Here is a 21773-nt window from a genome sequence, read left to right as displayed (position 1 = left end):
CCCCCATTGCACTTGCATGATAGAGCTGGAACAATTCATTTCTTAAACTATTTACAACTCCTACCATAATCTTCCCTATTCTCTTAAGGAACCTACCATCCCAATGGTACTGTGGCTGTTTGTTGTTTTGCTGTTGAACCTTCAAACATAACTTCTATATTATTAGATCTTCTTGGTAGGAGTCTTGGACCCTTGACAGAATATAAGAGGTAATGATGCTATATGTGAGCTACAGTAACTGATCAGTCTTCAAGGTTTGCTCTCTAGATAAAGCATTAGTTGTATCATTCTCAGACCCTTTCTTGTAAATGACCTCGTAATCATATCCAATCATCTTTCCAACCCACTTTTGTTGAAAGGGAGTCACAGCCACCTGATCGGCCAAAAACCTGAGACTCTAGTGATCAGTTCTGATCTTAAAATGCCTTCTCACTAAATAAGAGTGCCACTTTTTCACAGCCAATAAAACAACCAACATTTCCTTTTCATATATGGATAAGGCCTGGTGCCTTACTCCCAAGTCTCTGTTAAAATATGCCATTAGTCTTCCTTGTTGTTACAAAATTGCCCCCACTCCAAAGTCTGAAGCATCAGTGTTCACGTAGATTTCCAACTGAAAATTTGAAAGGACCAACACAGGAGCTGGGCACAGGGCTTTTTTAGTTGTTCAAAAGCAGCAGTGGCTTGGACAGAATGAAGCAACAAGCCATGCACTTTTTTTGAGTAGGCTGATCAAAGGTCTGGCTAGAATGCCATAATGCTTAATAAACCTCCTGTAATACCCTGATAAGCCTAGCAATCCTCTAAGAGCCTTAAGTGAATCAGGAAATGGCCGTGTCCTAAATATTCAACCCTATCAGTGCCAAAGCAACATTTACTGTATTTGACAAATAACTTATGCTGCCTTAGTAGTGAGAAAACTTTCCTAAGATGCATCAAATGGTCCATCCATGATATAGAATACACCAAGATATCATCAAAGAAAACTAGAACTATTTTTCTTAGTAGAGGCTTGAAAATCAAATTCATCAACCTTTGGAATGTAAAAGGTGCATTAGTGAGTCCAAAGTGCATCATTAAAAATTAATAGTGACCCTTATGTGTTTTGAGCCGTCTTTGGAATATCAGGCTCATGCATTCTGATCTGGAGATATCCATATCTCAAGTCCAATGTAAAAAAGACTCTAGCCTGACTAAACTCATCAAGGAGTTCTTCAATTAAGGGAATAGGGAACCTGTCCTTCACTTTCATTTGGTTAAGTTGCCTATATTCCACGCAAAGCCTCCATTAATCATCTTTTTTCTTCACCATCACCACTGAATAAGCAAATAGACTGCGTTGTCCCTTATAACCCCATCTTGAAACAATTTTTTGGTTAATCTTTCTAGCTCATTCTTTTGTATCATGGGGTATTTACAAGGCTTGATTTTTACCACCGAGCCTTCATCCTTCAAAGGGATTCTGTGATCTTGCAGTCTCCTTTGTGGTAAACCATTTTGTAATTTGAAAGAGAACTTCAAACTCTTCCTTCAGTACCTGCAGTTCCCCTAGCTGATTCCCACTGACAGGAGTAGTGACTGCTAATCAACTGTTTAACGTCACAGTAATAATGTGCAAGCGTACACTATCGATGAAAATATAGTAGACATATATGAGTTTGTCAGATATCGATCCCACGAGGATGGTTTTCTTTTGTCTATCAATTCAGTGCAACAAATCGATAGAAACAAGATAAATTGTGAGAGTAGGTGTCGAAGAAATAACTTGAAAACAACAAGATAAGATATGATAATGATAAACTGGGATCCTCAATGTGAATATTCAATAGAATGCTAAGTGCTCACAAGGTAAAAAGGATAGGTGATTGTCGATGCATTAAACTGCAATGAATATCTTACCAAGCTTAACTTTTATATTTAATCTAAGACTTAAACACGCATATTAACCTTGCCTTTCAATGATGGAAATTTAACACTATTAATAACAAGTGGATTAAATTCCTCTAATCCTTAAACAACTTTCGTTGTCATGCTTGTTAGTTTGAATTGTCACTGCACTTTCCAGTGTCAGTGACCGCAATAACACTTCCATGCTAAAAAAATTCAAACCCAAAGATTAAAAAATAGAAGAAAGATTGAATAAAATAACATTTAACCCAAAAATCATGTGTACTTCCATACGAACATGAAATAGAAAGTAATCAACTTCGTTAGAAAAGAAATATAAAAGAAACAAGTGGAGAATACTATTCCTAGACAACTCAACTTGAATCTCTCTATTCCCTCTTGTGCCACACTCAGGGCTCTTCGTCAAGAGGTGGTTTGCATCTGTTTCGCTTCGGTTCACCCTTAGGAGACTTCAGTTGCCATAGCCGAAAAGCTTCAAAGGATAGGTTGAAGAAGATGATAATCCAAAAGCCCCCTCCTCCTAAAAAGCCTTTTTTTCTTTTTATGTGAATCTTTTTCCCAAATAGCTCAGGTGTCCTTTTCATTAGAATTATTCTACCTTTGTACGTACAAGTTAGTTGTACCAGACTAGATAGCTCATGCATTTTTGTTTCTATCTGGACAATTGTCAAGTGAGACGACAATTCTAGGCGTAATCTGAAAATACTCATGCAGCGATATCAATACCAAAACATGACAAAATTAAGGATAACTAAGCTAAGATCCATTGAATTGTAAAATGTAAATTACTAAACTGAAAATGCTAAAATATGTGCTAAAGATAACTAAATGGGGACAAATTAACCAATAAGTAGGGAGAAAACATATGTTCTTTCTAGTATTATCACATCCCCAAACTTGAGTTTTTACTTGTCTTCAAGTAAAGTAGAAACTAGCAAGGCTACATAAGAATTCACTAAGGAAAATGATCATTCTAGCAACTTGAATCACCTAAAATCCCAATGAACGAGTCACATTCAGATGACAGAATATTACATCAACAATATATAAGTATAAACGAGTAAGATTGCAACTTCATCAAAACCAGCATTATGCTTTAAATACTAAATTCTATCTACCAGTACAACATTTATTTTATAATATATGTCTACTTTTCCGTGAATAAGGGATATCGTTGCATTGTTGCACCCTTGATCCTGAGAAGTAACGATATAGTGCAACAAACCCCTAGGGAGTACGTAATTGTGCCAACACTCACTCATGCAGTGACAGCCTTTGGCCAAATTCATTTTTCTAACGCTTGTATTAGAGTGTTCCCTTTTTAACATTTCACAATACACCCACTTTGGAGTGTCTCTTATTCATAACTATATATATAAGCAGCTGTAAAAGGCAGATTCATTCAAAACAAATAAAACAAGCTTAAACAAAAAAATAGCATAATGATAAATTCAATAAAAAATAAAATTTTTCGACCAATTTAATGGTCTCTGTGTGCTTTTGATTAATATTCCCTAAATAGTGTTTCAATTGCTGTCCATTCACTTTGAACTAGTGTTCATCATGTAAATCTCTGATTGTGACTGTGCCACAAGAAAATACTTCGACAACTTCAAAAGGTCCAGACCAACGTGACCGCAATTTACCCGGGTGCAGTTTCAGTCTAAAATTGAATAATAAAACTTGTTGATCCGCGATAAATTGTCGCTACAAAATAATTCTGTCATGCCATCGTTTGGTCTTTTCTTTGTAAATTACAGCGTTTTCATAGGCATTTCGCCTAATCTCCTCTAGTTCAGTGATATCCAAAAGCCTTTTCTTTCCAACAGCTTCATAGTCCATGTTCACTTGTTTAATTGCTCACATTGCTTTGTGCTCCAATTCAACTAGCAAGTGACATGCTTTCCCAAAAACCAATTGATACGGCGACATCCCAAAAACCTTAGCAGTAGTTCGCATGCCACTGAAATGACCTCCATAAGGAGCATCATGACAGTGCTTTAGGATTAATAGCATCACCTCTTCCAAAACACAACGCCGAATAATGTTATCATTGCATACCTTGAATAAATATGGTTCATTCCAATGATACTTCACTACTTCATGAAAAAATCTTTCTTTTTTGTGGCTTGTGACACCCAATGGGAGTTTTTCACACACTAGATAATTAACCAGATCTGCATACCAAGGGGTTGCATCTACAGTAAATAACTTCTCATCTAGGTATGCGTCAACAATTTGAAGTATGTCTCCATCTTCGCTGCTAATTTCCAATCGAGATAGATGGTCTACAACTTGATTTTCTAAACCCTTGCAGTCTTTTATATCGATGTTGAATTCTTGCAACAGTAAGATCTAGCGTATCAATGTTGGTTTTCCATCCTTCTTAGCATAAAGATATCTCAATGCCAAGTGGTCAGTAAATACGGTTACCTTTACACCAACAAGATAAGAGCGAAACTTGTTGAAAATAAAGACTACAGCCAACAATTCTTTCTCTATAATGGTATAGTTGATTTGAGCCTCTGTTAGAGTTTTGCTAGCATAATAGATGGCGTGAAATATTTTTCCCTTGCATTATCCTAGAAAAGCATCCACAATAAAGTCGTTTGCATCGCACATAACTTTAAAAGGTTGATACCAATATGATGCAACAACAGTGGGTGCATTTACTAGCTGCGTCTTTAATTAAATGAATGCCTCCTGACATGCAGCATCAAAGATGAATTTTTTTTATTCTGTTCCAGCAATGAGCATAAGGGCTTTGAAATTTTCGAGAAATCTCTAATAAATCTTTGATAAAACCCCACATGCCCAAGAAAACTACGAATACCTTTCACATTTTTCGATGGAGGTAATTTCTTAATGATTTCTACTTTAGCTTTGTCTATTTAAATGCCTTAAGTAAAGATGCGATGGCCAAACACAATGCCTTCAGTTGCCATGAAATGACATTTTTCCCAATTTAGAACAAGGTTGTGTCTTCACATCGCTACAATACTTTATCCAAATTGTCAGTGCAATGATCAAAATCATTCCCATAAACTGAGAAATCATCCATTAAAACCTCTAAAGAATCTTCAATCATATATGAGAATATTGCCATCATGCACCTTTGAAATGTGGCGGTGCATTGCAAAGACCAAAAGGCATACGGTGAAAAGCAAAAGTACCAAAGGGACAGGTGAAAGTTGTTTTCTCCTAATCCTTTGGTGCAATAGCATTTGATTGTACTCAGAATAGTCGTCTAAGAAGTAGTAATAGGCTCTTCTAGCAAGCATGTCCAACATTTGGTCAATGAAAGGAAGTGGGAAGTGGTCCTTGTGGCAGCATTAAGTTTGTGATAATCCCTACAAACTCATCATCCCGTAGGAATGCGTGTAGGAACTAATTCATCTTTATCGTTGCTAACCAATGTGATGTCACTCATTTTAGAAACGCATTATACTAGATTTACCCAATTGCTATCAGAAATAGGGTAGATAATTCCAGCATCAAGCCACTTTATAATTTTTTTCTTAACAACTTCCTTCATCTTCAAGTTTAATCTTCTTTGTTGCTCAATTGATTGTTTGCCTTCATCTTGCAACTTGATCTTGTGTATGCAAAAAGATGGACTAATGCCTCGGATATTAGCAATACTCCAAGCAATAGCTCGTTTATGTTACTTAAGAATATGGACCAATTTCTTTTCTTGGGTTACATCCAGTGTTGTGGAGACAATAACTAGGAGAGTATTGCTATCACCAAGAAAGACGTATTTAAGATGAGTAGGTAATGGTTTCAATTCCAGAGTAGAAGCTTTACCGATAGATGGCTTGAAAATTGAAGCTGTTCTGTTGGCTAAGTCTAAGGATTCAATCTGTCATCCATGCTTGAGTTCAATATTATTAGCGTCAACCTTGCCGTCATAATTATCTAAGAATTCATCATCAGATGTCACTGCAAACTCCTCAGAAAGTATGTGGTTTGGTCATTGAATTCTTTTGCAATTAGGTCATCTAGCACATCGACAGTATGGCATTCTTCTTTATCCTTGCATTGAATAGATTCGAAAACACTGAAGGTAACGTGCTCATCATGAAGACGCATGGTTAGTTCACCTTTGTAAACATCAATAAGAGTTTGTCCGGTGGCTAAAAATGGTTGTCCCAAGATTATGGGAACCTCCTTGTCTGCCTCGCAATCAAGTATGATAAAATCAGCTAAAAAAATAAATTTATCCACACGAACTAAGATATCTTTGATTTGTCTTTCAGGTTGAGTCAAAAATTGATCAACTAGTTGCAATGTCACTACAGTAGGTTTCATGTGACCAATTCCCAACTTTTTAAAAATAGATAGTGGTATTAGGTTGGTGCTAGCTCCTAAGTCGCATAAAGCCTTACCCAAATAATGGTTTCCAATTGAATATGAGTTAGTAAAGCTCCTAGGATCTTTCATTTTGGGGGCGACTTATTTGTCAAAATAGCACTACAGCCCTCTGTAAGTGCAATAGTTTCCATATCTCTGAGCTTCTTCTTTTTTTATAAGAGTTCCTTCATAAATTTCCCATAATTCAGAATTTGCACAAGAGCGTCTACTAAAGGAATATTGACTTGAAGTTGCTTTAGTGTGTACAAGAACTGTTGGTACTGCTTGTGCTTCTAATTCTCCCTGGATCTTTATGGAAAAGGTAAGGGTGGAGATACATCTGATTGCGCCGACACCTTTATTTGTGTCGACAGTTTCAAAGGTCGGACATTAGGCATATGAGTGACAATTTTTGGAATTTCTTTGTCTGATACATCTACAAGCTCTTCAGATTCATCCTTCTCACAAGGGATCATTTCACCAGTATGTTAATGAATTGTAGTAGAGTCTGTAGTCGGCTCACCAGTTTGTTTACCACTCCTAAGCGCGATAGCCTTGCAGTGTTCTTTCCCCCTCGGACTGGGATTTTTCGTGTCACTAGGTAATGTGTTTGGTAGTCGAGTATTCAGATTTAAAGTAAGTTGTCCTAATTGTGCCTCCAACGCCTGAATAGAAGATGAATTCCCTTGCACCATAGCTTCAGTCTGAGTCATATGCTCCTGCATTAAAGCCTCAAGAGCTGTTAACGGGTTAGAAGGAGAAGCTTGCATGTATTGTTGTCGTCGATGCTCTTGAACTTGTTGATGCGGCATTGAAGAGTGTTGTAACTGCGTTTGATTCTGGTGTGGATCATCTGATTGTGCTGATGGTAGTTCTGTTGTTGTTTATTGTAATTCCCTTGCATTGAATTATAATTGCCTTGAACAAATATATTCTCATATCGAAATGTCGCAACATTTTGTCCAACATTCTGAGTTCCCCAAGACTGTTGATTACGTGCAGAATTATTATAAGAGTTGCCATAAGAATTGTTGCGGATGTTACTGACATAAAAGACATTATCTGCATGTTGTGGACAATCTTCATAGCTATGGTTGTCACTGCAAATCTCACAACAAAAGGTAGGAACATAAACCTGTTGAGCGACTTGTATAGGTTCAACGTCACAAGTCCCTTGTATTTTTTTATCATGTTCACAAAAGAAAAAATTTGAGCACTAAGTATAGATATTGCATCCAATTCAATAACTCTCAGAGTAGCTTTTGCTTATGCAGCTCTAGAGATAGGGTATTGATAATCATTCTGAGTAATTCTCTCAAGAATTCCAATAGCATCATTATAAGTACAATCCAGCAAAGGTCTATTGGCTAATGCGTCGACAATATTCCTCGTGTGAATTCAGCCCATTATAAAAAATCTCAATTTATGTTTTCTGTTGAATGACATACATGAGACAACATCAAAGAAAAGATTTAAAACGTTCCCATGTGGTGTGAAGATTCTCATTATCCAGCTAATCATAAGCTGTAATATCATTTTGGAGACGAACAGTCATTGTCGGTGGGTTAAATCGTGAAACAAACTGTGTTGCTAGTGCATTCCAAGAAGTAATTGATTCGGTAGGTAGCCAAGGAACCATGTACGAGCTCTTCCCTACAGGGAATAAGGAAATAATTGCATCTTCAAAGCGTCATCAAGAACTTCTTTTTGACTAAAGGAAGCACAAATCAATAAAAATGATTTAAGATGTTCTCGTGCAGCTTCATATGGTAGTCCAACATATTGCCCATTAGAATTCAGCATTTGAAACATTACTGCCTCGAGTTCAAAATTTCCAACTTGGATTGCTAGCCTAACAACTCCAAGTTGTAAGTCATCTAAGACAGGTACTACAAAATCTCGTATAGTCCTGTTTTGTATTTGAGCGTCTTGCTGCAACGGTGGATCATTAGCATTTTGTTGTTGCATCAAGGGTATGACTTAATAGTTTCTTGGTAAAGCCATATTCATTTGTTCTTGAAGTCTCCTCCGAGCATTTCTTTCAATTTTTTGATCAAAATTGGCAATAAACTCCAAATTGCTTCGGGTCATACAACACCTAAAATAAAATGTGAAAATAGTGACAAAAAATAAGGTAGTAACCACTAAATATTATGAAATAAAAAAATAAACATCAAACAAACGCCATCCCCAATAACGGCGTCAAAACTTGATCGGTTGTTTAACGTCATAGCAATAATGTGCAAGCGTACACTGTCGATGGAAGTATAGTAGACAGATATGAGTCTGTCAGATATCGATCCCACGAGGATGGTCGTCTTTTGTCTATCAATATCAATGCAATAAATGGATAGAAACAAGATAAATTGTGAGAGTAGGTGTCGAAGCAATAACTTGAAAACAACAAGATAAAATATGTAACATCCCGATTTTGGGCCTAGTCGGAACAGTGGTTTTGGGACCACAAATCCGATGAGGAAAAATTTATTTTTCTTATATTTTTATGGTCTACTATTTCAAAAAACGATTTTGTGAAAATTTCATTCGAAAATTTCGACGTTTGGGCACTCAATTTAGTCAAAAAGACTAAATTGTAAAAAGTGCAAAAGTTTAGTTCTACATGTTAGAGGTGTCCAATTGTTATGAATTTTTAAATTGGAGGCCCTTATATGGTAATTAGACCATTGGTTAAGTTGGTAGACAAAAATGGACATGTTAGGCATGTTTCCAAAGTTTTTCATTAAGGGTATTTTGGTTATTTAATTATTAAAATAAATTAAAAACAAAATTAAAAGCCAATTTTTGTCCATCTTCAACCCCATGGCCGAATTTCACAAGGAGAAACCATGGCTAGGATTTTTCAATATTCCAAGCTCGATTGTAAGTCTGTTCTAGCCCCGTTTTTAATGTTCTTTACATTTTTGAAGTCCCGGTAACTTAATTTAGCTTATTCTAGCAATAATTTAACCTAGGGCTCATATTTGGAAAAATACCCATAGGTGAAATTTGTTTATTTTGATGTTTTATGGTAGAATATGAAGTTATAAATTATGTTAAACAACTTTTTCTAGTCGATTTTAAGTGAAAACGAGTATATTGACATAATCGGTAAAAATACCTAATGTTCCTAAGTACATGCTAGAGTGGGAATTTGATGTTGTCATAGAAGGGAAAAATGTTCAGCATGTCATAAAACATAAGAATAAGAGATGAAGTTTAATTTCCGAGCTTTGGGGCAAAAGTTTAGGGGCAAAATTATAATTTTTCCAAAGTTCGAGTCAAGGATTGTTTTGATGAATGTGAGTATTAAATAAGCTAAATTTTCTATTATAAATCAAGAAGAATGAAATTCAGAGTTAAACCGGGGAAAGAAAAAGATCAAAGACTAAATTACTAGATATGGTCAAATTTGGTACCGAGGTAAGTTTACGGTAAATAAATACAATATTTTAATAATTATTATTAATGTTGTTATTTTCCAGAAATTATATATTTATTTCATGAATTTATTTAATGTTGACTCAAGTATGAGATGACAGAGAATCGGTGTTAAAAAGTCCCGTTGAAATATAAGGAATGTATTTGATACAAATGTCATGACATTTGGGTAAAGAGATCCCATGTAAGACCATGTCTGGGACATGGCATTGGCATCATTGAGATTATGAGAGGTCCCATGTAAGACTATGTCTGGGACATGGCGTTGGCACCGAGATGAGAGGTCCCCTGTAAGATCATGTCTGGGACATGGCATGGGCACCAATATAAGAACTCCCATGTAAGACCATATCTGGGTTATGGCATTGGTAGTACAAGAAACATCCCATGTAAGTCCATGTCTGGGACATGGCTTTGGCATGTTATTATCAGAAAAGAGACCCAAGTGTCCTTATTATTCCAATGTGGCTCAACGGGCTAGCAAACAAATTATGTTCCATGAAAGTTCAGGTAAAAGCATAAATAGAAAATTCAGGTGAGTTATAAGAATTAAGAATATGTTATGATATCAATGAGAACCAATATTTCAGCAAGAGAAGAGTAAGTTGTAATCTTAAGCTATCTAAATAGGTAAGTAAATAAACAAGCAAATGAGAGTAAGTAAAGAGGAAACTTAAGAACATGATACTTGCATATCATTATTTGTGTTAAATGTTGTTATTTATTTACTTGTAAACTTACTAAGCTTTATGCTTACTTCTATTATTTCCTTTCATATAGTATTATCAAGCATAGTCGGGATCTTGAAGACATCGGAGAGCGTTCACACTATCAACCACCACAACTCGGTATTTTAAGACGATAAATGTTTCGAGCTATGGCATGTATAGCGACTTAGTCATTTCGATTGTATATTCTTAAATTATGACCAAAAGATGATATGTAAATGTTTTTTGATGAATAGTTATTAAAATGGCTAAGTATGAAGGTGTTTTTTGTTATAAAAGTCTAGGTGATAAATTATGCATAGAAATCATGAAAAAGTAAAAATTGGCAGTGAATCAGTTTTGAGACAGCAGTAGTGACGTGAATTTGAAAAATTACCAAGGATATTAGAAAATGAATTAGAGGGTAGATGAGATATATAATTAAATCTTATTGAGTCTATTTTCATATAAAAATAATGGTGTAGACAAAGGAATTATGTATTATGAGATATTTGCATTTTAGTTAGACAAGGTCAAAGTGGTTTTCAGAATCCCCTGTTCTGACTTTGAAAAATCATTAAAAATTTTAAAAAAATATTTATGAGTTTTAATTTATATTTATAGATTCCTTATTGAGTCTATTTTCTTTAGAAATAAGTGAGAACACCATATGAAGTTTGTACAATTAGATAATTGAATTTTAGTGACGAGAGATCAGGATAGTCGACCAGTGAAATAGGGGAGACTTTAAGTAATAAACTATACTAATTGGCTAAACCAAAAATTCTAAAAACTTTATGGTAAAAATATATATGAGTCTAGTTTCAGGGAAAATTTACAGTTCTAAATTTCAAGTTTCTTAGCTCGAGTTATAATTGATTTAGTAACTGCTGTGCGGGTGGACAGCCTTATTATGAACATTGAAATAACTTTTAAAAGTAAATTTTTATGCCCCGAACTTTTAAGTTAAGTCAAGTGAATATCTTGACTCCGGCAACGGTCTCGGGTAAGGGGTGTTACAAAATATGATAATGATAAACTGGGATCCCCAATGTGAATATTCAACAAAATGCTAAGTGCTCACAAGGTAAAAGGATAGCTGATTGCAATGCATTAAACTGCAATGAATATCTTACCAAGTTTAACTTCTATATTTAATCTAAGACTTAAACATGCACATTAACCCCACCTTCCAATGCTGATAATGGAACACTATTAAGAACAAGTGGATTAAATTCCTCTAATCCCTAAGCAACTTTCGTTGTCATGCTTGTTAGCTTGAACTGTCACTACACTTTCCAGTGTCAGTGACCGCAATAACACTTCCATGCCAAAAAACATTCAAACCCAAAGATTAAATAGTAGAAGCAAGATTGAATAAAATAACATTTAACCCAAAAATCATGTTTACTTCCGTACAAACATGAAATAAAAATTAATCACCTTCGTTAGAAAATAAGTGGAGAATAATATTCCTAGACAACTCGACTTGAATCTCTCTACTCCCTCTTGTGTCGCACTCAGGGCTCTTCATCAAGAGCTGGTCTACATCTCTTTCGTGTCGGTTCACCCTTAGGAGACTTAAGCCGCCATAGACGAAAATCTTCAAAGGATAGGTTGAAGAATATGATAATCCAAAATCTCTCCATTCTCCCAAAAAGCCTTCTTTTTTCTTCTTTTTATGTGAATTTTTTTATTTTTCCCAAATAGCCCAGGTGCTCTTTTCATCAGAATCATGCTGCCTTTGTACGTACAAGTTAGTTGTACCAGATTGGACAGCTCACGCATTTTTGTTCCTATCCGGACAACTGTCAGGTGCAACGACTATTCTTGGTGCAATCTGAAAATACTCATGCAGTGACATCAGTACCAAAACATGACAAAATTAAGGATAACTAAGCTAAGATCCATTGAGTTGTAAAATGTAAATTACTGAACTGAAAATGCTAAAATATGTGCTAAAAATAACTAAATGGAGACAAATTAACCAATAAGTAGGAAGAAAACATATGTTCTTTCAAGTACTATCAATTGTCAATTGTTTCCCACTAGACAACAACAGAACATAAGGATATGTCTTAGTATCAAAAATTGAGAGGCATTTTTGTAACTTCCTTCTTGCTCATCAACTCTATATTCCATGGTAAAACACCTTGAATAGTACATGGTTTCCCCTAACTATTGAAGTGCATGATCATTGAACTAAAATTCCAAGTAATAGAGCCCAAAGAGAGAAGCCACTGTATCCCCAACATTTCATCACACCCTTCAATGATAGAACCATAAAGTTAGCAGAGTAATGAGTTCCTTGCACCTCTCAACTAACATTCTCCCCTAGTAAATAGTTGTCTACCATCAGCCACAATTACCTTCAATTGATGGTGTTGGTGCACTAGAAGTGCTATTTTTTTCATTAGGCTATTACTCAAAAAATTTTGGATACTGCTAAAGTCCACCAGAAAAATGGCACTAATTTTATTGGCTTCAAATCTCATAGTATGGGGACCTAGGTAGCCCTTGATTACATGAAGAGACACCACTGGTAATTTTGCCTAGTCTCCTTCAGTAGTGGAATCTTCTAATTGTTCTGAGCATTCTTGAAATGCTTCCACCTCTTCCTCACCAGTTGAATCCAGCAGCACTTGATACAGTTGGCTCTTAACACACTTGTGTCCCATGTGATATTTGGCATTGCACAAAAAACATAGCCCATTCTGTTTCCTTTCAGCTATAAGAGCTGGATTTATTCCTTTAATGGTTCCCTTAGACTAAGCTAACTGTCCAAGTGAACTTGAAATGGCTTGACTAGGGATCTAGTAGCAGTATGAGGAAATGGGCTAAACTTAGGCAGAGAACTAGCTCCTGCCAAGAATCCCTTCTTAGGAGTAGAGTCTAAGATATCTTCTACTTGTGTAGCAATGTGAAAGGCTTCTACCAGGGTATTAAATCTAAAAAGTTATTAGTATTTTCTTATCTCTATCTTCAAATTGCTAACAAAGATATTGAGGGCATATGACTCAGGTAGTTGCAACTGAGTGAGTATACTTACAAATTGATCATGGTAGGAATCCACTGATCCTTATTGTCTCAAAGTCACCAACTCTGACATCGAATCTTAGAAAATGCTGAACCTAAAGTGTTCCTTCAAACTACGGGCATAAATCGGCTATTCTAGCAAGTTAGGGTCTCCTTGTTTCTGCATGTGCAAATAGTGCCAATCCAAAGCTTTACCCTCAAGATACAGGATAACGATATGTATTTTGTCCCCTTCTAGCACACCTTTAGCAACAAAATATTGTTCAAGCTTAGACTACCATCCCCTGAAATTTGTTCTATCAAATCTTGGGCACTCTAATATGTAAGGACGCTCTTGAAGGAAGGGAGGTCTTTGTTCCTGAGTATTGACCACTGGTGGAGGCATCTCTATAGTTTCTTTTTAGGGCAAATCTTGGGGGAGGTCCTTCCAAGACTCCTTTACCTTTTGCAGTTGTCGTAGAAGAACTACCGAAAAACTGTTCAAATAAGGACCTCATCTATTGGCACATATTATCTTCAAACATCTGCAATCGACTTTCCAGTTTACCGTCCCACTTAGCATCCATATGAGACAACTCCCCTTGGACTTTGACCAGTTTTCGTTGTAGCACTTACACATCCTTCGCTCGAGTAGTAACCCCATCCCCGACCATGGACAACACTGAAGCTCTGATACCTTGTTAAGAACACGGTCGAAAAAGAGAAAAAGTAGTTTGATAGAGAAGAATTACATGAAAAAGAAATAAATTTAATTCCAATATATTTCATAAGAATGATGCAAAGACCATTACACCGAATTTAAAGGATGAAAAGGACAAAACAGAAAAGAAAGTGAAAAATAAGGAAATAGCTTGATAGTTGTCTAAGCAGTTATATTAACAAAAATAGCCAAAACAAAATTCCCTCCAGCGTTTCAACAACTCCCTTCTGCACACAATTTCAATTAACCTTCTAATGCAGCCCAATAAGTGACTGGCCCACTGCATTGATCCACCAGATGTCTTGAACCATAACAAATATCTGCTAAATTCAAAATTACATTTACAACTTGAAACACATCAATAGCTAAAATTATCATATTTCTAATCTTCATCAGTGTGCCTATTCCTCTTTTCTTCAAATCCAACCACTTATTTAATAGAAAACAATTAAAAATGTTAAAATAAGTTTATTTTTTAAAAAACAATTCTAATATATATTTAATTTATTAGTTTTGGATAATAAAGGTAGATAATACATTTTTTTGTTTAAATCTTGCATTTAATTTTTAAAAAGATTGCTTTAAATATTTATAATAACTCTTATACTCAATTTTATTCATTGGATAATATAACTATATAATAATTTTTTTGAAGGGATTTAAAAATAACAATAAATTTAAATAAATAAATTCTCTAATTATATTTACTCAAAATAAAAATTAAAACTATTGTTAAGTTATATACGTTCTTAAGTAAGTGTTTATAAAAGAATCAGAAATGAATTAAGAAGGCCATATTTATTATTTAGACACTTAGATTTAAATTCAATTAATGATAAGATAATTAATTTAGATTTTTCTTTTTCCTCTTGATTACAATATTAAAAAAAATAGATAAATACCTAAATTATATATCAACTATGGTTTAACATGCAATTCTATACATGGACTTTGCTTTTGTGTAATTTTATACATGAAATTTTGATTTGATCTAATTCTTGTAAATTATTAACACAATTATTGATATAACATCATTTTATATTTATATACTACATACATAAATAATTATATTTATCCAATATAAAAATAAATTGATGAATTTATTTCTTTAAATGTGTATGATTAAATCAAAATTAAAGTTCCAAGTATACATTTGAATCACAATTAGAGTTTCACGTTATAATTGCACCAAATTAAAGTTTATGTATACAATTACACAATAAATCAAAATTCATGTATAATTTTAAGATTTATCCCTTTTTATTTGAGGTTTTTCTTTAATGACACATTTCATAACTATTTTTCGATTTTTTTTTTTTGCATTACTAATATAATGGTCAAATTTTAATTATGATCCATCTAATTTTTTTTGTCCCCTATACAAGACTCAAGAAATTTGGTACTCTCCTTTGAAATAAAAAAACACCTCAGTAGCATCATTTACATTATTTAAAAATAAATAAAAAAGCGAAGAATTCCTAACTCATGCGTGTAGGGAAGATAAAAGTGGTAAAGAGGAAGTCAACCTAGCTTAGGGCCAGTTCTTCATTACTTTTGAAAAGTTTTGTGGAAAAGTGTTTTTAAGAAGTGTTTTTGAAAAGTGCTTTTGAAAAATTTGAGTGTTTGTTATTACTGTCAAAAAGTGCTTTTGAAAAATAAAATATCCATTTTAGACATGAGTTTATAAAGTAACAAATATGTATTTAAATAATGTTCAAATTAGTTAATATTATGATATTTTAGCAAAAATATAAAAAATAATTTATTATAACTTATTGTTAATATTTTAATATATAATATTAATTTTAAATATTTCTAAGTAATTAATATTAATTATTTATTAAATTTAATTAGAATTATAAACTATATTTAAATATTTAAATATAATAATTAAATATTTGTAATTAGATATTGACATAATTGTATTATTCCGGAATTATTTTTAATTTTTAATTAATGCTTTTAACACATTTGTATTATTTTATTTTAAAATGTATTAAAGCAGTGGGGATGTCAATGGATACCAATCAGCAGTTCACAACTGACTCCTATCCACACTTTTAACTTTAAACATCCAACAAAACTTTTTTTTTATGTGCAGAGTAATAAAGTAAAAGATTCCAGTAATAGCAAACTAGTCAATAGTGACCTAATGAAGATGATAAGCTCACTAACTTACCAATAATGAAAAGAAAAGGAAAACAAGCAGAGAATTATTATCATTTGCTAATTGAATAGTTACATCATTCAGGACTATCTATTCATAAGTCCACACTATACAAAATAAAACTTGGTCCTGATGAGAAGAAATCATAAAATTTACCAGAGATATTTCTAAGAAAGAAGTCAACAAGAGTAAGAAGTAACAAAGAATTTCAAAACTAACACGGTCAGAGAGATGCATTGGGCAGAAATAATTAACACTAGTAGGTGGTAACATTCTTTTCTGGCAGGAGGTCAATGGTGGGAACATCCTTCTATAATATAGTCGAGCAAATGCATCACTTCAAACATTCAAATACAAGATTAGCAGAGAACAAAAAAAGCAAATAATAAATAATAAAGGAAGGAAAGATCAGCTACATACTTCCCACCAACAATGAGTAAATGAGGTCTAGTAGAACTGATATCACATGATTTCAAGGCCAGAGTAAGTCTAGGAGGATCAGCTAGTGACCTCTTTGCCCCATAACGTAAGTCAAACTGCCAAGAAAAGAAGGAAAATTTAAATGATTTACAATTCTATAGAGATACAGACATTTAAAGAGGAACTCAGAAAATGGATGTTATCTATTTGTTAATCTGACTTGCTATGACAATTGTACAATGTCAAACACCAATATTCCATTTCTTTTGGTGCCAAAGGGAGTAAACAATGATTGCAATCCTAAGAAAATTCATGATGAGATTCACTATTTTCGTGGAGTAGTGCAAGCAACACCTGTTGCACCTTGTCATGGCAGTGATGATTGGAGATGAATAAGCTTAACTTATGGAAACTGTTGTGGATTTGCATTTAAATGTGAGACAAAAATGATTCAGAATATGGTGGTGACCGCCATTTGGGTGGTTTTAGGCAAAGCTGAGCATAGAGGTAAAGAGCATGTGTTTAATGGGGCCTAAAAAAGCATTAATATAGAATGTTGAAAGTTAGATGGTTCTGAGTTGGTAGTCTTATAATGATTGTACACATAATGGGATTTGATCATTGAAGATAAGGAGGAAAGTATAACTGCCATTCAAACTTACTTTGAAGAAAGTTGCCTCTCTGTCTCACCCAATTTGGAATTTCCCATTCTGTTATTTTTTTCTTAAGTTACCTAACACTTATCCAATTCGGAAGATATTTGAGACACAACAAGAAACTTATGAGAACACTGGGAGGATCTCTCTTGTTAGCTCTTTCATGGCATGTCTATTCTTAGGGGGCTATGCTTGTATTGATACAATTGATGGTGTAGGGATGAACTTGATGGATATAAAGAAGAGAGCTTGGTCTAAAGTTGCAGTGGAGGTTTGTTTTGCATGCTATTTGATTTTTTGTAGTTTATTTATCAACCTCTGAATCTTTTTCATTGATTTTGCTTATGTAAAGGTTTTATTTTCGATGTTAATCAATGAATAATGGTATTGTTGAACTTTAATTCTATTACAGGCTACAGCTCCAGGTTTGGAGGAAAAGCTTGGAAAGCTAGCTCCTGCACATGTTGTTGCTGGTTCTATTGCATCCTATTTTGCTAGTTCTATTAATGTCTTTTCAGGTATAAGTTCAATAAGAACTGCTTGGTGGTTCAGTGGTCTGGAGACAATCCTAACAGTTTAGCAGTTCCATGACTCTCTTCATATTATTAATTGAATTCTCTCTGTGACTTAAAATTGCTCTAGTTTTCTAATCAACCCCTAATGCATGTTTATAGCAGTCTCCTCTCAATATGCACTTAAAAGTCTATAGTTAAATTTAGAGTCTGTTTGATTGCCAGTAAAATATTTTCCGTAAAATGATTTCTGGAAAATATTTTACTTTTCTGTAAAATGATTTACTGGAAAATATTTTCTGGTGTTTGATTGAATCCGTATAAAATATTTTCTGCTGCTTTGCAGATTTTTTGAAAATATTTTTCGGAAAAGTTTTTTTTACATATATTAATATATATTAATAAATTTTTATATTTTAAATTATTTTTACATATATTGCAATGATTTATTTATAATAATACTCAATTATTAAGCTACAATATTAATCATTATAAATTGAAAAAAACTAATATCAAATAAATTATTTGTAATTATGTTAAAAAACAAGTATTGAATAATTAAAAAAAACAAGTTACTGGAAAATCGATAAACAGAAGTAGTTTTCTACCGGAAATGAAAGAAGGAATAAAGGAGGCGATAGAGAGGAGAGCACGGAAAATGTCTTACGGAAATTGAAAGGGTAAGACATTTTCCCTAAAATGTAACCCATTTTCCCTTGTTTTGAACTTCATTTTCCAAATAAAAAATGTTTTCTGCCAATCAAACGCTAGAAAAGTTGGAAATAATTTTCCGGAAAATCAATTCTGTCAATCAAACAGACCTAGTATTATTCTCTCCCTCAAATATTCAATCTATCACATAGAAGTGAATAGAGCGTAATATGTATCGGCAACCAAATTGATACACACTCCTGGGGATCTAGCAATCAGTAAAGCAATCAGTATTTAATCTATTAAATATTCAAATATTTAGTCTATATTTCTTTTGTTTTCATCAACTAAAAAAGCAGCAGAGACACAACTAATAGTTAAAGCAGTAAGGCAGTAAAGCAAAGAAGTAATCCAGAATTTTCCCTGAAAATTCTAATCGAAAGCAGTAAGCCAAAATTTTCCCTGATTCTAATCGAAAGTAGTAAAGCAAACGAAGTAAAGCAGTAAGGCACAAGCAGTAAAGCAAAAGAAGCAGTAAAGCAAAGCAGTAATCCAGAATTTTCCCTGATTAATTTTCAAAGTAATCAGTCAATTAATTTCTGTAAAATTTCTGTAAAAATCAAACAATCAGAACTTGAGGAAATAATTAAAGAGAAGAAGAAAAAAAAAACTCACCGGCGGAAGAGGAACAAAGAACCTAAACAAAGAACTTTGAAAGTGAAAATGTGAAAAAATGGGTATAGAGCTCCAAAGAACCAGAGAAAAGAAACTTTTTTGGGGGAGAAGACAGGTTAAAATGGGAAATTATCAGCCAAACAGACTTTTGGCTAAAGAAAAGTTGAAATTTTTAACTTCTTCATCAGCCAAAAAGTACTTTTTAGATGGTGAAAATAGTTCTGAAACGATGGCCGTTCTTCCTTGCTTTTAAGAGAAAAGGACTTTTTATTACAAAAGTCCGTTTGAAAAGTAGAGGAGAACGGGGCCTTAGTCACTTTCTCTAAAGTGGAGTGGGAAGACTGCTTTTTGAAAATTTGGACCTCTCCACTACACTACAATTTTTCCTACTCATATACCTTATATTACTCATTATAAATCCATTCGTACGGGTAAACAAATTGTCAATTCCATGAATTTAGTTTATTTTTTTCTTTCTAATTTATGGTATAAATCAACTTAACTCTGAAGTTGATTGAGTTGCTTAATCAACTTATTTAAAATAATATATTTAACCGACTTATGAATATAATAATATTTAAATATTAAGTCGATGAATTCAATTTTGAAATTTAATGAACGATAACTGATCAACATAATTAAATAAACCAATCCTTCAACCAGTTTAATCATTAAAATCGTTTAAATTGAAATTAACTTAACTGAATCAATCGATCAAATTGATTTCAACTATCGGCTCATATTAATCAATAAATTTTTTATATTTTACATATTTTTTAATAATTTATTTTAGTTATTTTTATAAACCTATACAAACAATTGGTATAAAAGAAAACAGCTTTAAGCAATTTAATAATAACATAGCATTCATAAAATCTTTCCAAAGTTTTTCACATGCCTATGATACTTACACATATTTTCCAAACAATACTATTCTACAATAATAACAATTTAATAATTTTTTGCTTTTATATTTCTTCAATTAAATAATAAAATTTACATTCTAATAAAATCAACCTAAGATAATAGAATAATCTATTAAATAATATGTTAAGCAATTGGGTAAACTATTCTAGTTAGTCATTCAACTTTTTTGGTTATTTAAAATAAAATTTTTATAATTTTGTCACTCAATTTTTAGGGTGATTTCATTTTAGTCACTTAAGCATTAAATCTTTAACGACAGTTAACTGTACATAGCACATCATATTTACACTTTCATTTTGGTCATCTAAAAAAAAATTCCTTTTTCTTTAAGTATTGATCAGAGCAAAAAAATATTAAAGCTTGAAGTGAAAAAACGATAAAAACTAAAAAAATGCATTAAAAAAATGTCAAATTGTACCCTTTTTTTTGTAATTGGGGTTAAGGGTGGGGTTGCTTGGGATTGAAAGATTTAACCCAAGCTCTCATGCCATAACACAAATACTCTAATCACTAGGCTAAGAGATTGTTGGCTCAAATTGTACTTGTTTAGTTGTTTACCACCTCAAAATTAATTAAATAAATTATTGAAAATTTTTATCCCTTGTTAGCCAATTTTTAACTATAATATTGAAATTAATTAATTAATTAATTAATTTCTTTCTAAAATTTAATTTTTTTTTTACGTTTTCAAATTAAAATCAACTCAAATAACTATCTTTTATAATTATCTACTAAACTCAAAATTATTTTGATTATATAATATTGAATCTATTGGGCTAAGCTAAAAAGAAAAAAAATTCATACAATTAATTAAATTAATTAATTTAATCTTCTATGCCAAACCAAATATGAAAATTTTTTATCACTTCCTTACGTAAATGAAGAACAAGCAATTAATGTAATTAATTGTAAGAATTTGTTATTTGCTTTTAGCTTAGCATGAAAAATTTGAGATCATATTTAATAATTGTTTATGAAACTTGAATATTTTTCTACAAAAAAAACAAGAAATTCAAGTTCTATAGACAAAGTTGATTTAGTTAAAAATAATCTAGAAACATAAAATAAAATTTTAAAATTTAGAAGGATGTTGAATTAATTAATTAACTTAATTAATTTCAATATTATTGTAACCATAAGTTGTCAATTTGACATTATCAAGGGATATAAAATTCAAAATTTTAATTAATTGATTTTGATATTTTGAAATTTAAAATTTTAATATTGAAAAAAAAAACAAACTTAAAATTTTCAAGAATGGAATAAACAAGCATAATTTGACAAATTTTAATGCATTATTTTAGTTTATGTTTTTGTTTTCACTTTAATTTTTTTACCTCAATGAATGCAACTTAGAAATTGCGTGACTAAAATGAAGTAACATGATATCAATACTATTAAAAATTTAATGCTTAAGTGACTAAAATAAAAACGTGTTAATATATACTAAGCAATTTTACAGTTAATTTACCCAAATAATATAAAAAAATTAAATACTAAAATAGGCTGTGAGCAAGATTATTTACCAAACTAGTATGTTTTTTTGGGTAGAGCCTTTCTCATAAGCGTCACCACCTTTTTTTTTATAATCTTTTTTACTTTAAAAAATATTATTATTTTATT

The 21773-nt window shown here is 32.6% G+C and overlaps 2 protein-coding genes across 4 annotated transcripts; one reads left to right on the top strand and one right to left on the bottom strand.

Moving 5' to 3' along the window:
• Window positions 1-16339: 16339 nt before the first annotated feature.
• LOC107900938 (protein ALTERED SEED GERMINATION 2) lies at window positions 16340-19599 on the bottom strand. Of its 3 annotated transcripts, none has more exons than XR_001685072.2 (3): window positions 19224-19599; window positions 16730-16845; window positions 16340-16646 (listed from the first exon to the last, which is right to left on the bottom strand). XR_001685072.2 is itself a non-coding variant. In XM_016826730.2 (3 exons), the coding sequence occupies exons 1-3, from the start codon at window positions 17156-17158 to the stop codon at window positions 16400-16402; spliced, it is 438 nt and encodes a 145-aa protein (XP_016682219.1). In that variant the 5' UTR covers window positions 17159-17435; the 3' UTR covers window positions 16340-16399. The 3 variants fall into 3 exon arrangements, 2 of the variants coding, with proteins under 2 accessions (XP_016682219.1, XP_016682220.1); XM_016826730.2 differs by lacking the exon at window positions 19224-19599 and adding an exon at window positions 17084-17435; XM_016826731.2 differs by lacking the exon at window positions 19224-19599 and adding an exon at window positions 17093-17435.
• LOC107900940 (xylulose kinase 2) lies at window positions 17432-17971 on the top strand. Its single transcript, XM_016826732.2, has 2 exons — window positions 17432-17656; window positions 17798-17971. The coding sequence occupies exons 1-2, from the start codon at window positions 17549-17551 to the stop codon at window positions 17963-17965; spliced, it is 276 nt and encodes a 91-aa protein (XP_016682221.1). The 5' UTR covers window positions 17432-17548; the 3' UTR covers window positions 17966-17971.
• Window positions 19600-21773: the final 2174 nt, after the last annotated feature.

Source organism: Gossypium hirsutum, chromosome D08, assembly GCF_007990345.1.
Source record: "Gossypium hirsutum isolate 1008001.06 chromosome D08, Gossypium_hirsutum_v2.1, whole genome shotgun sequence".
NCBI lineage: Eukaryota > Viridiplantae > Streptophyta > Magnoliopsida > Malvales > Malvaceae > Gossypium > Gossypium hirsutum.
Note: the sequence above shows the minus strand (reverse complement) of the source record. Positions and strands in the feature narration are given on the sequence as shown.

Excerpts from the sequence above, each read along its gene's own strand:
- LOC107900938 (XM_016826730.2), bottom strand. The coding sequence starts at position 17,158 with ATGCAAATCCACAACAGTTTCCATAAGTTAAGCTTATTCATCTCCAAT. Across the intron at positions 16,846-17,083 it reads GCCATGACAAGGTGCAACAG|TTTGACTTACGTTATGGGGC; the intron begins GTGTTGCTTGCA and ends TTTTCTTGGCAG. Across the intron at positions 16,647-16,729 it reads TTACTCATTGTTGGTGGGAA|TGATGCATTTGCTCGACTAT; the intron begins GTATGTAGCTGA and ends GAATGTTTGAAG.
- LOC107900940 (XM_016826732.2), top strand. The coding sequence starts at position 17,549 with ATGGCATGTCTATTCTTAGGGGGCTATGCTTGTATTGATACAATTGAT. Across the intron at positions 17,657-17,797 it reads GGTCTAAAGTTGCAGTGGAG|GCTACAGCTCCAGGTTTGGA; the intron begins GTTTGTTTTGCA and ends ATTCTATTACAG.